General features: G+C 40.4%; 1 protein-coding gene across 2 annotated transcripts in view; it reads right to left on the bottom strand.

The window, feature by feature from the left end:
• Drgx (Dorsal root ganglia homeobox) overlaps positions 1 to 13,644 on the bottom strand; it is a 105,399-nt gene that overhangs the window by 59,928 nt on the left and 31,827 nt on the right. For both annotated transcript variants that reach the window (XM_065234784.1, XM_065234792.1), the window contains exon 2: positions 4,722 to 4,845. In XM_065234784.1, coding sequence (XP_065090856.1) covers positions 4,722 to 4,818 — 97 coding nt within the window. In that variant the 5' untranslated portion in view covers positions 4,819 to 4,845. The remainder of the gene's footprint in view (positions 1 to 4,721; positions 4,846 to 13,644) is intronic.

Here is a 13,644-nt window from a genome sequence, read left to right as displayed (position 1 = left end):
TTATGAGCCGTAGTTGAACAGCATCATCAACGTACACTGCCCACACGAAGGGAGACCCGACGACGAGCAGGTGTACGACGGCTGTTCGCAACGGGACGTCAAAATCGTAATCGGCGACCGGAATGCTCATATAGGACGGGAGGCTATGTACAGACCGGCAATAGGGTCAATGAACCTGAATGCCGTATCGAACGACATCGGCCAACAATGCGGCCTCCTGTTGGATGGTAGCCCGAAGTACCTTTCCCCCCGAAAAGATATCCGCAAAGCCACCTCGAGATCACCTGATCAACACACAGAAAACCAAATCGATCAAGTTCTAATCGACGGGAAATTCTTCTCCGACATTATCAACGACCGCACGTACCGCAGTGCAAACATTTATTTGGACCACTACTTAGTTGCAGTATGCATGCGCACAAAATTCTTGACGGTGCACAACACCCATCGAAGTCGAACGCTGCGACCTTGGCACAGCTACTCTTGACATCCGTTTCGCCATAGCGGTACTAGGTACTGCGATCCCGGTCCGAAGAAATGACTGGTTTGATGGAGAATTCAAACTGTTATCAGAGGAGAAGAATGCAGCACGGGCGAGCATGTTACAACACCGCACGATATTGAATGTGGAGCGATATAGACAAGCTCGGAACAGACAAAACTCGGTTTTTCGAAGGAAGAAGCGTCAGCAGGAATACGAAGCGATGGAAAATATGTACCGCGTAAACGACACACGGAAGTTCTACGAGAAGGAAAGGCTACGTGCGCTAGCCGGTATGTGCAAGAACATGGACGGTAACCTTCTCACGAACAAGTGTGAGGTGATTGAGAGGTAGAAGCAGTTCTATGACGAGCACCTCAACGGTGATGCAGCAGAAAACGAAGGTGGCACGGCAACAGACCTTGGAGCACGTACAGAAGACAACAGGCCCCTAATCTTCAAGCAGTTTAGGAAGAGATCGGTCAGCTAAAAATCAATAAAGCATCTAGTGTAGATCAACTACCAAACGAGCTACTAAAATACTGTGGTGAAGCACTGGCTAGAGCGCTGCCAAGATTTGAGAGGAGGAGATATTATCGAAATAGTGGATGGAAGGTGTCGTATGCCCAATCTACAAAAAGGGCGACAAGTTGGATTGCTACAACTACCGCACGATCACACTTCTGAGCGCCTCCTACAATGTACTCTCCCAAATTCTATGCCCCCGCCTATCACAATTTGCAAGAGAGTTCGTGGGGCAATAACAGGCGGATGTCCGCGCAACCACGGACCATATTTTCGAGATTTGGCAGGTTCTGTAAAAATTCCGCGAATACAACGTGTCCACACATCATTTGTTCATCGATTTCAAATTCGTTTAAGGCGACGATGGATCTAGTGATGTGCGTTGTTTGAGTATCGGGTACACTATCGAGTCCCTTGAATCTCGAGGGGGCTACGGCAAGGTGCTATTTAACATCGCGTTAGAAGGTGTGATCAGAAGAGCTGAGATAGACACGAGTGGCACGGTCTTCAGCAAGTCCATCCAGCTTCTGGCTTCGCCAATGACATCTATATCATGACACGGAGCTTTGAGACGATGGCGGAAACGCATACCAGACTGAAGGCTGAAGCTAGGTGGATTGGACTTGCCATCAACGCATCGAAAACGAAATCCATGAAAGGAAGAGGTTCTAGGGAAGACAATGTTAGCCTCCCAGCCTGAGTTCAGATTGACGGTGATGAAATCAAGCTGGTCGACGAGTTCGTGTATTTGGGCTCACTGGTGACCGCCGAAAATGATACCAGCAGATAAAATCCAAAGACGCATTATGGCAGGGAATCGTACCTATTTTGGAATAACATTCACTGCCACACGAAGTTGACCATTTACAAGACGCTGATTAGACCGGTGGTCCTCTATGGCCACGAGACCTGGACTATACTCATGGAGGATCAACGCGCCGGTGTTTTCTAACGGAATGTGTTGCGTACCATCTACGGTGGAGTGTAGATGGATGACGGAACGTGGAGCTGCTGGAAGAACCATCCATCGTCCACACTGCAAAAACTGGGTGACTACAGTGGGCTGGGCACGTCGTAAGAATGCCCGACGATGACCCAATAAAAATTATTCTCGAAAGCAACCTAACAAGAATAAGAAGAAGAGGCGTGCAGCGGGCTGGCGACGTGTGGCCATGGATTGAGTAGAGTGGAGACGACTTCTTCGGACAGCAGAGGACAGCAAGGCCTTAGCCTGATTGGTAAGGGTAAGTAAGGTTTGGCTTCAAACACAACCAAGGAATCAAAAATATCTCCAAATGACAAAATGACAAGCGATCAACGAACCGAATAATAACGCTATGTCAGAAGTGAAAAGCAATAATGATATAATCTTCTTCGTTCTTTTTCATGACAAGCAGCCCGTGCGACACAACTAACTCGGGTGGTAGAAGGAAACGAGCAAATTGTTGGCAAGCTGCTTCACGAAGTAAAGCCGAAGATGATACACGTGTGTTAATGGGAATTTTTTTGTTATGTCTTTTCTCGATTCATATCAAGCTGTGTCCTCATCCGTGTATATTGCAACAAAGCAGGCAAGCAATATATCATTATCCTTCTACCACTCGGATCGAGCTACATATGTTATAGAGCGAGTTTGTCATGGTAGTCGTAGCAACCGTTTTGTCTGTATCGTTGGTTGCTTTATGTGTTTGGATTCGCTGAACACAACTAATCAAAATGGACACAGCTTTACGTTGATTTGATCTAGAAATTAACTTTACGGATCATGCTTTCCGGAATTCTAAATGATGTTTTAAAATGACCAAAGCTAAACTCACCGAAGTGTATGAGTTGTGTGTTTGGCTTTCATGTTCGGTGAGGTTTTCCGGACTACTTCTTCTTATCAGAGAGATATAGTGAAAATGGGGTTAGGGATCTAAAAATTGGCTCCATACATGGATACAATTCTCATCATTTTGGATCAGTTAGATGGAACAAATGGTTATAAAAATAAAAAAAAAAACTAAAAAGTTATCAGTGGAAGTAGCCCAAAAACAGTTTTTCATCTGATTTTATCTTCTTATATGGATCGAAACATTTTAAAACGTGCATACTGCAGTTTCCGGAAGCGTCTAACTACAGTCGTCGGAAGGCAATTTTTTTGAATAAATTTACTTACAACTTCCATATGTTGCGAAAGAAAATAAATCGCACAAAATTCATTGCTAGAATAACTAACTGGTGTATTTTTTCTCAAATATGCCATTTACTGCAAAAATTCGTCACGCACCCTGTAGTATTCTTTGAGCATTTCCACACTTGTTAATTGATAGCTTAAATTGCGTGGCAAGTACAATCATACTCTATACCCAGGGAAGTCGGGATTTTTTTCAACGTGGAAAATTCCTAAACTAGACCGGAAATTGAACCAAGCCACCTCCCAGGAAGTTGAGGGAAGTTATTTTTGAGTTAAAAATCTATAAGTAGTTGTCACTTGCTTACACGTAAGCAATGTTCCTATTTATGAGTTGGTTTCACTCAATATCAACTTCAATCTTCTTCATATTAGGTTTTACACCACTTACTCAACACTCTAAAATATTCCGGTAACCATAATATGTAATTAAGGTATTTAAAATTACACGAGAATGGCACTTGTCACCGGTGGGATATCAAGAATTTCAAATCGTTCTTCTTATTCTTATTCGCATTTCAAGCTTATTGCTTAGCGCATATGAGCTTATACCCCGTTCACATTACAGCGTATATCACATAATATACGCTGTTTTGCAATGAGCAGCACTCATACATCTAGTTTTCAGTGGAAATCCTACGTATGAGTGCTCATTGCAAGACAGCCTTTATTACGTGATATAGGCTGTAATTTGAACGGGGTATTATTGTGTGCTCTCAACGTAGGGTTCTAAATGCACTTTCACAGTTATTAATTGAGAGCTTTCGATGCCAATATCAATGCATGAGTTTGTATATTGTGTGGCAAGCGCAATGATACTCTATGACCAGGGAAGTCAAGAAAATGTCCAACCCAAAAGATTCCCCCTCGACCGGACCGGGAATCGAACCCGCTGCCTCCGGCTTGGTAATACCACAGACAAACAGACATAACACATTGAATATTTCTCACTGTAAAATATCGTCGCTAAAACATTACCGCCATCTGTTGAACAGATGGTGGTAGTGTGTAAACGTCAAATGCTTGTTAGATGAACAACTTGTGAGTGTTATGTCTGTTTGTCTGTGGTAATACCGTAACTTTACTGACTAGGCTATGAGGCCCCCAGGTTTTTAAATCCATTTCACCTATTTCGCGATTAAAGAGCCCAATTGTAACTCTTTTGGCATTCGTTTCATTGTAACATTTGTATCAAACTTTGGGAATTTAATTTTTTTAAAGTGAGCGTTTATTTGGCTGTCATACACAAATCTCAAATTAAAATGGGATTCTTTATAAATTTGTATCAAACTTTGGGAATTTCATTTTTTTAAAGTGGGTTGTTATTAGGCTGTCATACACAAATCTCAAATTAAAATGAGATTCTTTATAAATTGTATCTTGTAATGTTGTATTAGGAGACTTATGTACTTTAACATATTTTAATGACTTAACCCAGAAGAGCCGTGAGCATACCAATATGATAAATTATTAAGGGTTTTGTCAACCATTTTCAGGAGGGTTCAAGAAGTTTTTGGAAGTTTCAGTAAATCGTATACTTACAAGGATGTGTAGGTGCGAACGGGTACTCAAGCGTGGGTAACCGCGGAGGATGTGGCCCAGCCGGATGCAACGAAGGGGGACAGTGATAGCAAAACATTCCACGACCCGCTGTAGCGGAACCCAGCTGAAATAGAAAAGAGAAGCAGGTAAATTAATGTTAAATTGCATTCGGTACAACAAAAAAAAAACATTAATAGAATTATTGAAATTCCATTCTTGCCCTTCGCTTTGGCAATTTGAACTCATGACAAAAATTTCTTTTAAACCAAGATTAATCGGAATTCTGGCTGAAGTGTTTTCTTTCGCTCCTTTCCTGTGATTTTGCTCACATTCGACAGAAGCGCGAAATAAAGCACAACACGTTCTTATTCGCAGATTCGTCGCTCTCTTTCCACTTGAGCGACGGGTTCTACATCCTTTAACCATATCGCGGCCTTCAGATCTTGTTTGCTGGCTCATATAGCCGTCATCACCGTCATCGCCGTTGTCGTCGTCGAGTTGCTATCGCTTCGAACAATTAATACCCGTATGTATTAAAAATATGTGCTGCCTGCCGCTCGCTCGGGCGTTTGGTAATTGAATAAAACGAGTTTATTAAATGAGTAAGAAAATTGCGTGATTTTATTAAGGCAAATTAAACGAGAAAAAACAACAGCCTCTAGTCATGAGCACAGCGACACAACAGAATTCTGTGAGCCACTTACCCGAATCGTGTTAGAGTTTTCGATCGCGATAAGGAGGTACAAATTTTGTTTACTCACTTCTTTTGAGCCTCAAGTGTTGGTAACCATTTGGTATTCAACACTTTTGAGTTGGCTTACGACTGGCGGATGGAAATTGGGACTTTGAGCGAATTGTCCCTGCACCGAGAAGCTCGACTGTCATCCGATGGAGTGTTAGAATGTACTCTTGAAATCCTTGTATTTTTTTAGTAAGGAAGTGCAAAACAACGGCTCACATATGCCGCAAGCCTCTTGAGAAGGATTATTAACCCTCCCTCGGGAGTAGGTTTTACAGGGATAATTAAAGCCGTAATGGAAGGCAGGCCGGAAAATGCAAACGCGCTAATCACATGTTGTGAACCCCTTTGCGTTTTGGTTAGGGCTACCAACGGTTACTATTGAATCAACGTCAACAGAAATTATTACGATGAAAATACGGTCACCCTGGCCACAGCGTCCAATTCATTGTATTTGGTTCCAGAGCCAAATTCAATTACCCACCACCATAGATCCCATCAACATCGTCATCATAAGCATGGCTAATCGCAGCGAAAGGGGTTAAGCTGGCAAAGCATCGAAATGCGTGTCATGTGTCTGACGACGACGACGACGACGACGACGACGACTTGTAGGCTCATATGCACGGACAAGTAAAGTGCAAACATCGCGGGAGGCACCCAGCCGGCCAAAGTCTACACCCCAAATCGATTCGATTCAATTGAAGACCAACATGGCACACTCTCACTGACTGCCTTCTGGGGTTGCTGCTGCTTTGTTTATGGTGTATGGTACAATATTCATCATCAGCAGCAGCAAGACTCATTCGTCTTGATTAATTTAATTCTGTTTGATGGCATTCACTCATAACACACTCAGGAACTGTAGGTACTGACTGTGCGGAGTGCGATACGATCGTGGTTCTGGCTCTTCGACCGCGGGCGGGATGGGTCTGGCTGATAAATTAGTTTTTATTACAATTAATTTATGAATACATTATTAACAGCGTTTATAGTCAAACAATTTCATCTAAATTAACTTAAATTGAATTTGACGCTAGCACGGCGACTGACTGGCTTCTCTGCCGGATAGAGGCGACGGCATTCAGCGATTGTTCATGGGTATAGGAAGACTAAGCCAGCTTTCGTCTGATCACGATGAAGTAGGATGCAAAAAGCTGACATTTCCTGGAACATCTTTTGACTGATTTGATTTGAAGCTACATCTTGAGGATACACATTCACATATTCACTCATATGAATTAGGGACCTCATTTAGCCCAGTCAATTAATGCATGGTATTTTGAACCGGAGGCGGCGTGATCGATTCCTGGCGTGGTCTAGAAAGTCTTTCGGGTTGGAGATTTTTTCGAATTCCCTGCACAGCAAAAAATAAATTTTAATATTACATCCAAGAGGATGCACTTCAATCATGTCGAAAATCTCATGTAATTTTTATGGCCACAAAAATAAACAAATGCAGTTAAATCAGCGTTATATCAGTTCATGCACTGTATTAATGATAATTTTGTCCTTTTTGGCAAATAATATTACATCATATTTTTAACATGATTAAAGTGCATCCACTTTGATGTGATATCAAAATTAATTTTTTGCTGTGTAGGCATGCCCATTAGAGTGGTTCACCGTTAAATGGAAAAAAAGTGTACTTGACCTCATTAAGCGAGAACAACCTTTTTTTGGTTCCATTTGGGGTCCCAAACAACAACGGTGCAAAATTTGGGGACGATTGATTATAAACCGGCTTTCCACATTGCGTTTGAAATTTGTATGGGAAAACCTAGTTTTTTGCATTTGCATCCCTAGGGACTACAATTTTGCATGAACCATGCAACTAATTATGTTCAAATATAGCCCAAGAAGTACCTAACAAATTTGATCAAGGAAGTACGGTGCCAGAATGTATCTAAAAAATGTTATAGCCGTTCAAATATTTTTCACTTTTCCTGTCAACACTGCCGGTCAGAAAATATTTTCGGAGTATCTCATCTCATCGACTTTGTATGTTCAGATGAATTATTGAATTATTCATAAACAATCGATCTTTCTCATATGCGAAGTTGGAGAAGGGGGGGCGCTCCCTTCACTCATATCAATCGAAGTAAAGATGCAAACTAGGGGCACGCAATAACCTTTAACTCCAACGCAGACAATTTTAAATTAATTCCATTAACTACTGCTTTAATTACATTAATTACACAATGTAGAACATTAACTCTCGCATTAAGTACTTTTTAACTCCATTAATTACAGTTGAAATTTCGTAATTAATGTACATTAATTACATTTTCAATACTTTTAATTACATTAATTACGAACAGATAATTTTAATTACCGTCAGTACTACTTCAAAACGCATTAATTACTTTAAATACTTTTGATTGCATTTTAACTTCAACGCACCGGTTCTTTGTATTGCGTGCCCCTCGGATGCAAACTGATATAACGTCGGAATTTCTTACCTTATTAACTCTTGAAATACACTGGCCTATTGGTAGTTTATTCACAAGTTGCAAGTAAAAAGCAACTTGGAGAACTTCCTTCACAGACGGAATTACGTTTTGACGTAAAACCGGTTTCATTGGTCCAATATATGGTAGGGTAAAATATGGCTTCGGCATCCATTGACTGTTTTCGGCAACCAAAACTTAAACGTTAATCTCACAGTATTTTCTCACCAAAACACTTTGCTGAATGTATTTAAACGATTCCTTAGTCTTTTAGCTTCAATCTGATTACATTTTTTACGACTGAAACATACACACTTCAAAATACGGCTGATTTCGAGTTGCCGATAATAGAACAGCTGGTTCACACGCAGTTCAAATGGAAAGATTGCCGAAGAAAAAGCGGCTGCCGACAATAGAAACACCAACCTGAATAGTTTAGAGCGTTGTAAAAACGTTTTAAACCCGTTTTGGACAATTCTTTAAATTGAAATTGATAGAATAGCAAGCAGCAGATAAATGTTAACAAACAAACCCGTCATATGTGTGCGTGACTCTGATAAATTGCTCATAGAAGTGCGAACGCTGCTTAGATTGACGAGAATACGTAAATTCCCCTACATCTACATCGAAATCAGATCGCAAAAATCAAATTGAGTCGCTTTTTCTCATCCATTATGAAAAATAAATATTTACTGTGCAGATAATTTTTGCTCTTTTTGCTAAGCCCATAGCCTACTTAGGCTATGTTCCATTTGGCACATCGAAAATGAATATTAATGAGTTTGAAAATCGTTCTGTTTTTGATCATCCAATTTTCAATGAGGTGTTTGTTAAAATTGATTTCCGGTCTGTCAGAAATAAGTCTGGTAAAATAGCAGGTTTATTTAAGTTCCATCTGTTAAACTTAAACGAAAATTCACCAAATGAAAAACCGCCTAAGTAAAAGACTTTCGTTGGTTTGGCTGAGCTAACAAAGCATACAATTTGTTGAGGAATACACCGATTGTTTATTATTATCAAAATCGTTTTAGAAACTATCCAAATTTTTCATCCATGATCCCTTCGAAAAGGAATCAGCACTGTCAGAAGTGAAGTTTTTTTTTGTTGCGAAGGTGGTTTAAAATAAAAAAAATCTAAGACAACAAGATTTTTTGAAAGAACATAGTGGGATAAGATATCTTTGAGTTATTCTTTATCAAAAGCTTAAATTAACATGAATTAAATGTTAACAAAGGTGGTTTGTTTACATTTTATTCATGGTAATTTAAGCTACTTGCGTAGTTTAGAAGAGAAGAGCGTTTCCTTAAACTGCTATATTATAAATTAACAAAGAACAAGTTTCGTATCAGATACATAGGTTACTGCACGCTAACGTCTCGAAGAAACGCGATGAACCCACATTAATCAGTTTGACATCTAGTCGTTTTCCAATGACCCATCCGAACATTATAACTCGAGAAGATGGGAAAATCCGAAGTTATTTCAGTCTATAGCTAGACTTTCTTTGATATAATGTCGTTATTGCTGCTTACATTGCACCGATGCTACACCGCAAAAACGAAAAAGACATAAGTGAAGGGGAGGCGATACAATAGCCCTCCTCCTACGCATATTAGATTTAGCATTTTTGAATAACACATTTGAACATTTCATAATATTTCAGTTTGGAACTTCCGGAGAACTTTGAGATTTTAGGGCGTAATTGCTTTTGTAAACAAACACGACAATCGCCGATTTCTCGCAAATTAAAGCTCAATCTAAACAATTAAAGGCACAAACAGGTAGTGAAATGATTCCTCTATTATTTGGTATGGTTTGTTTGCGAGATTGAGTTTAAATTTACGAGAAATCGTCAATCGACGTGTTTGTTTACAAAAACAATTACGCCCAAATCTCAAAGTTCTCCGGACTTTACTTTCATTGATATGATTGAGGGGACAAGGGTAAGGTTAGAACCCCCCATCCCCCTACATCTACGTTTTGAGATTGAGCATTTTTTTTCCTTGGATTTGTTTTCCATACTGAGCACCAATGCTACCGACGCCAGGAAGGCAGCTCCCACACCTGCACCCTATCGACAAATCAACTCATGAACCGGAGACCGAGATGTTATGCCTCAGAACATCCCGGCGGCGCCGACTGGGATTGAACCCAGGCCTCCTGGGGTGAGAGGCAATCACGCTTACCACTACACCACCGGCGCCGCTTAAGATTGAGCAATTGTTTGTGAATAATTCATCTGAAAATAACAAAACGATAAGATAAGAAACTTCAAAGTTAGAAATTTGATTGAGCCTTTACAGCTTTTCCCCGAAGAACGCGTTACCCACTGAGTAGCACCCACCGCTTTGTCTCGGTGGGTTTCAATCAAGCGCTTTGATTATCTGCGAGTGACTGGTTCTCCATTGACCCTACTCACATGCAAAAAGCGGTGGGTGTAACTCAGTGGGTAACGCGTTCTTCGGGGGATAGCGGTACTTCCATTGATATTTATGAGTGAAGGGGCGAGGGGAAGGGTAAACTCCCATCCCCCTTCTCTCCATCTACGCATATGAGATAAAACTATTGTTTTTGAATAATTCATCTGAACATACCAAATGGAAAAGATGTGAAACTCCGAAATTATTTCAGTTTGGAATCTGACTTCCCTTGTTACACCGGCAGTGTTGGCAGGAAAGTGATTTTTGGCATTTAATTCGAAACATCAATCTTTGGACAGATATAACTTTTTTTAGAGACATTCTTGCACCGTACATTCTTTGACAAAGTTGTTAAGCACTTCATGAACTATACTGTAACGTGATTAGTGGCATGGTTCAATTGTGGTCCCTAGGAATGAAAATTCAAAAAAGTAGGTTTTCCCATTCTAATTTCCATACAAATTTCAAACGCAATGCGGAAAGCCGGGTTAAAAGCAATCATTCCCAAATTTTGCACAGTTGTTTGGGACTCCAAATGGAACCAAAAAAAAAACATTGTTCTGAAAAAATGATCATGATAACCCACTCTAATGCCCATAGCTGTTAAATGTCATAGAAATCATGAGTGACTTTTCTAAACAATTAAATTAACCAAGTGCCAGCGCATGTTCGATCGCGATCGTAGTATATTTTTTTTCAAAAAACAATACTAACAAAAGCATAACCCATCGCTCATAGTCAATCACAACAAATCATGTCACGCATCTGTCGATATGTGCGTAAAGTATTGCAGACTTTGTCTTATCTCTTCGCTCCAGTGATAAATAGACCTGTGCGCCGCCGCGCTACGCCACCGCCGCCGAAGATTTGCATACGCCGCCGCGACCGATGAAATTGAGCGCCACCGCAGTAAAATCTTTCACGCCGCCGAATAAATTTATGTCACGGTAAAATGCATGTCGTAACGCGTTGAAATTTGAACTTGTGTGTGGTACAACGATTGTCGTTTGTTCGCACTTTCTCGATCTAACACACACGAATGAATCATTCGAACCGGATTTACATAAACGTGAATAAGTGATTATTATTAACAACACGTTGATATTTGAGCTTTTTTTTTAATCTCTCACAGGTCCAAGTTGTGCGGGATTCTACGTAACTAGGTGCGGTGAAAAGTAACCTCCTTGACCGCCAGAATGCGCTGTTACTGCAAAAAAGGTTATGGTGCTTTGTATTCCGTTCATATTTAGGCTGTCATGCTAAATTTCAGTGTGATACTGTCTTTAGTTTTGTTTTGACAGCTGATTGTTGTTGACGTGTTTGGCATAATGTTGAGTATAGATAAAAACGATTTTCTTTCTCTCATAAAACATTATTTTCGAGGGGAAAAACGGCTAAGGAAACAAAAGAAAAGGCCCGATGCGGTTACAGAGGACAATGTCAAAAAAAAAAAAAAAAAAAAAAATACACGAAATTGTGTTGGCTGACCGGAAAGTGAAGGTGCGCGAGCTAGCAGGTACCGCAAAGATTAGTACTGAGCGCACACGCCATATTTTAGGCGAGATTCTGCATATGAATGCCACGCAAGCTCACTCCTGACCAAAAACACGAACGCGAGAGCACTTCGAAAGAGTGTTTTGACTTGCTGATGCGGAATTGGGCGGACTTTTGGCGTTGATTGGTAACTGTTTATGAAACCTGGATCCACTATTACACCCCAGATAATAGAATGAGTGCTCGGCAATGGACTGAAGCCGGCACGAGTGCTCCGAGCGGCCGAGGGAGGCTGTATGGGTCGGAAAGGTTATGGCGTCGGTTTTCTGGGATTGTCATGGCATACTCTTCGTGGACTACCTCGAAAAAGGAAAAACCATCAACAGCGAGTTTTACTGTGCATTATTGAAGCGATTGAAGGCCGAAATCGCTGCAAAACGGCCTCACATGAAGCGAAAAAAATGTTGTTTTTGCAAGACAATGCGCAGGTGCACAAGAGTATCGCAACCACGGCTAAAATCAATGACTTACAGCTCCAATTGCTTCCGCATCCACCATATTCGCCCGATTTGGCTCCCTCATACTATTATCTCTTCCCAAACCTCAAAAGATGGCTCATCAATAAAACATTCAGCTCACGTGAGGAAATGTAGTTTGAGAATCGCTGGAATAAGTGTATCGAGTTAAAAGGGGACTATATTGAATAAAATAAAAAAAAACCTAATTAGACATATTAATAACGTGTAATGCTTAATAAATGAAAGAATTCCTAGGCCCCATTAAAATGTTACGTAAAGAAACAGATTGCTTTTTAATACTATACACCCCTACATAACGTACTTTTCTTATACTTAAAAGTTTGACATACGACACCACCAACAAGCACTTGAAATATTTTTCTAAACAAATTCCGCATTTACGGCCAATGAGAACGACTCAAATTTGAGTTCGGTTACTCAAATTCGCGAAAACGTAGGTCACTCATAGAATGAGTAAATTTTCCAACGCTTTTCCGAGGAAAGCTTCTCGAATATGAGGAAAACTAATTGTGGTTTTAGTCTGTCTACTAGTAAAGACTGGAATGCGTAAAAATTGGTCGACAAAAAAAATCGTTTCTCTCAGTCAAAATTCATATAACAAAAATCTTCTTATTTTCCTTTTGGTAGTTCAATTCATATATTTAAAGGAAAAAATGTTCGTTTATTCTTTTGGTTTGCCAAATCCGAACTGCCGTGCCTTCCGCTTAACTCTTTCCATTAAATTTTGCACAGTTGTCTCATCGACCTGATTGGCCGCCAAACGCCAGTTATATTTAAGCAGCCACCTTCCCTTTTCCTGCTGCGGTATAAAACTCCTGTCCCGGAAGCTGCTTGAAAACCGCCTTCACATAAGTTTCGTCGTCCATGACGGAGAAGGTCACAACAAAATTGACAAATTTTATATGTCATATACAATCTTTACCACCTCTTCTTGCATCTTACAAATAAAAATTATCATTACAGTATCCCATTGTTTCATAATAACGAAAAATAGCATTTTAGCTGTAATGAGCAATTGCAAGTCTGATCTGAACTCAAATGTGTGTAGCATTTTTTGTCCATGTGCGATTGGTTTAGAAAGTATTTTTTTCTAAATCATTAAAAATAAACTCACGCTGACCCACGCCACCACGCCGCCGTCATCGAAAGCAAACGGCGTGACGCTGCCACGCCGGCGCCGCCGGCAGAAAATAACATATCACGCCATATACATATCAAAATATTTGGATCGGCGCACAGGTCTAGTTCAGATCATACCTGACTGGAAAGTCTGTGAGAGTG

The sequence above is a fragment of the Ochlerotatus camptorhynchus genome, unplaced genomic scaffold (assembly GCF_037179485.1).
Source record: "Ochlerotatus camptorhynchus isolate MF236.1 unplaced genomic scaffold, CSIRO-AGI_Acam_v1.1 ptg000038l, whole genome shotgun sequence".
NCBI lineage: Eukaryota > Metazoa > Arthropoda > Insecta > Diptera > Culicidae > Ochlerotatus > Ochlerotatus camptorhynchus.
The sequence above is the reverse complement of the archived record's forward strand: the minus strand, read 5'-3'. Positions and strand labels throughout refer to the sequence as shown.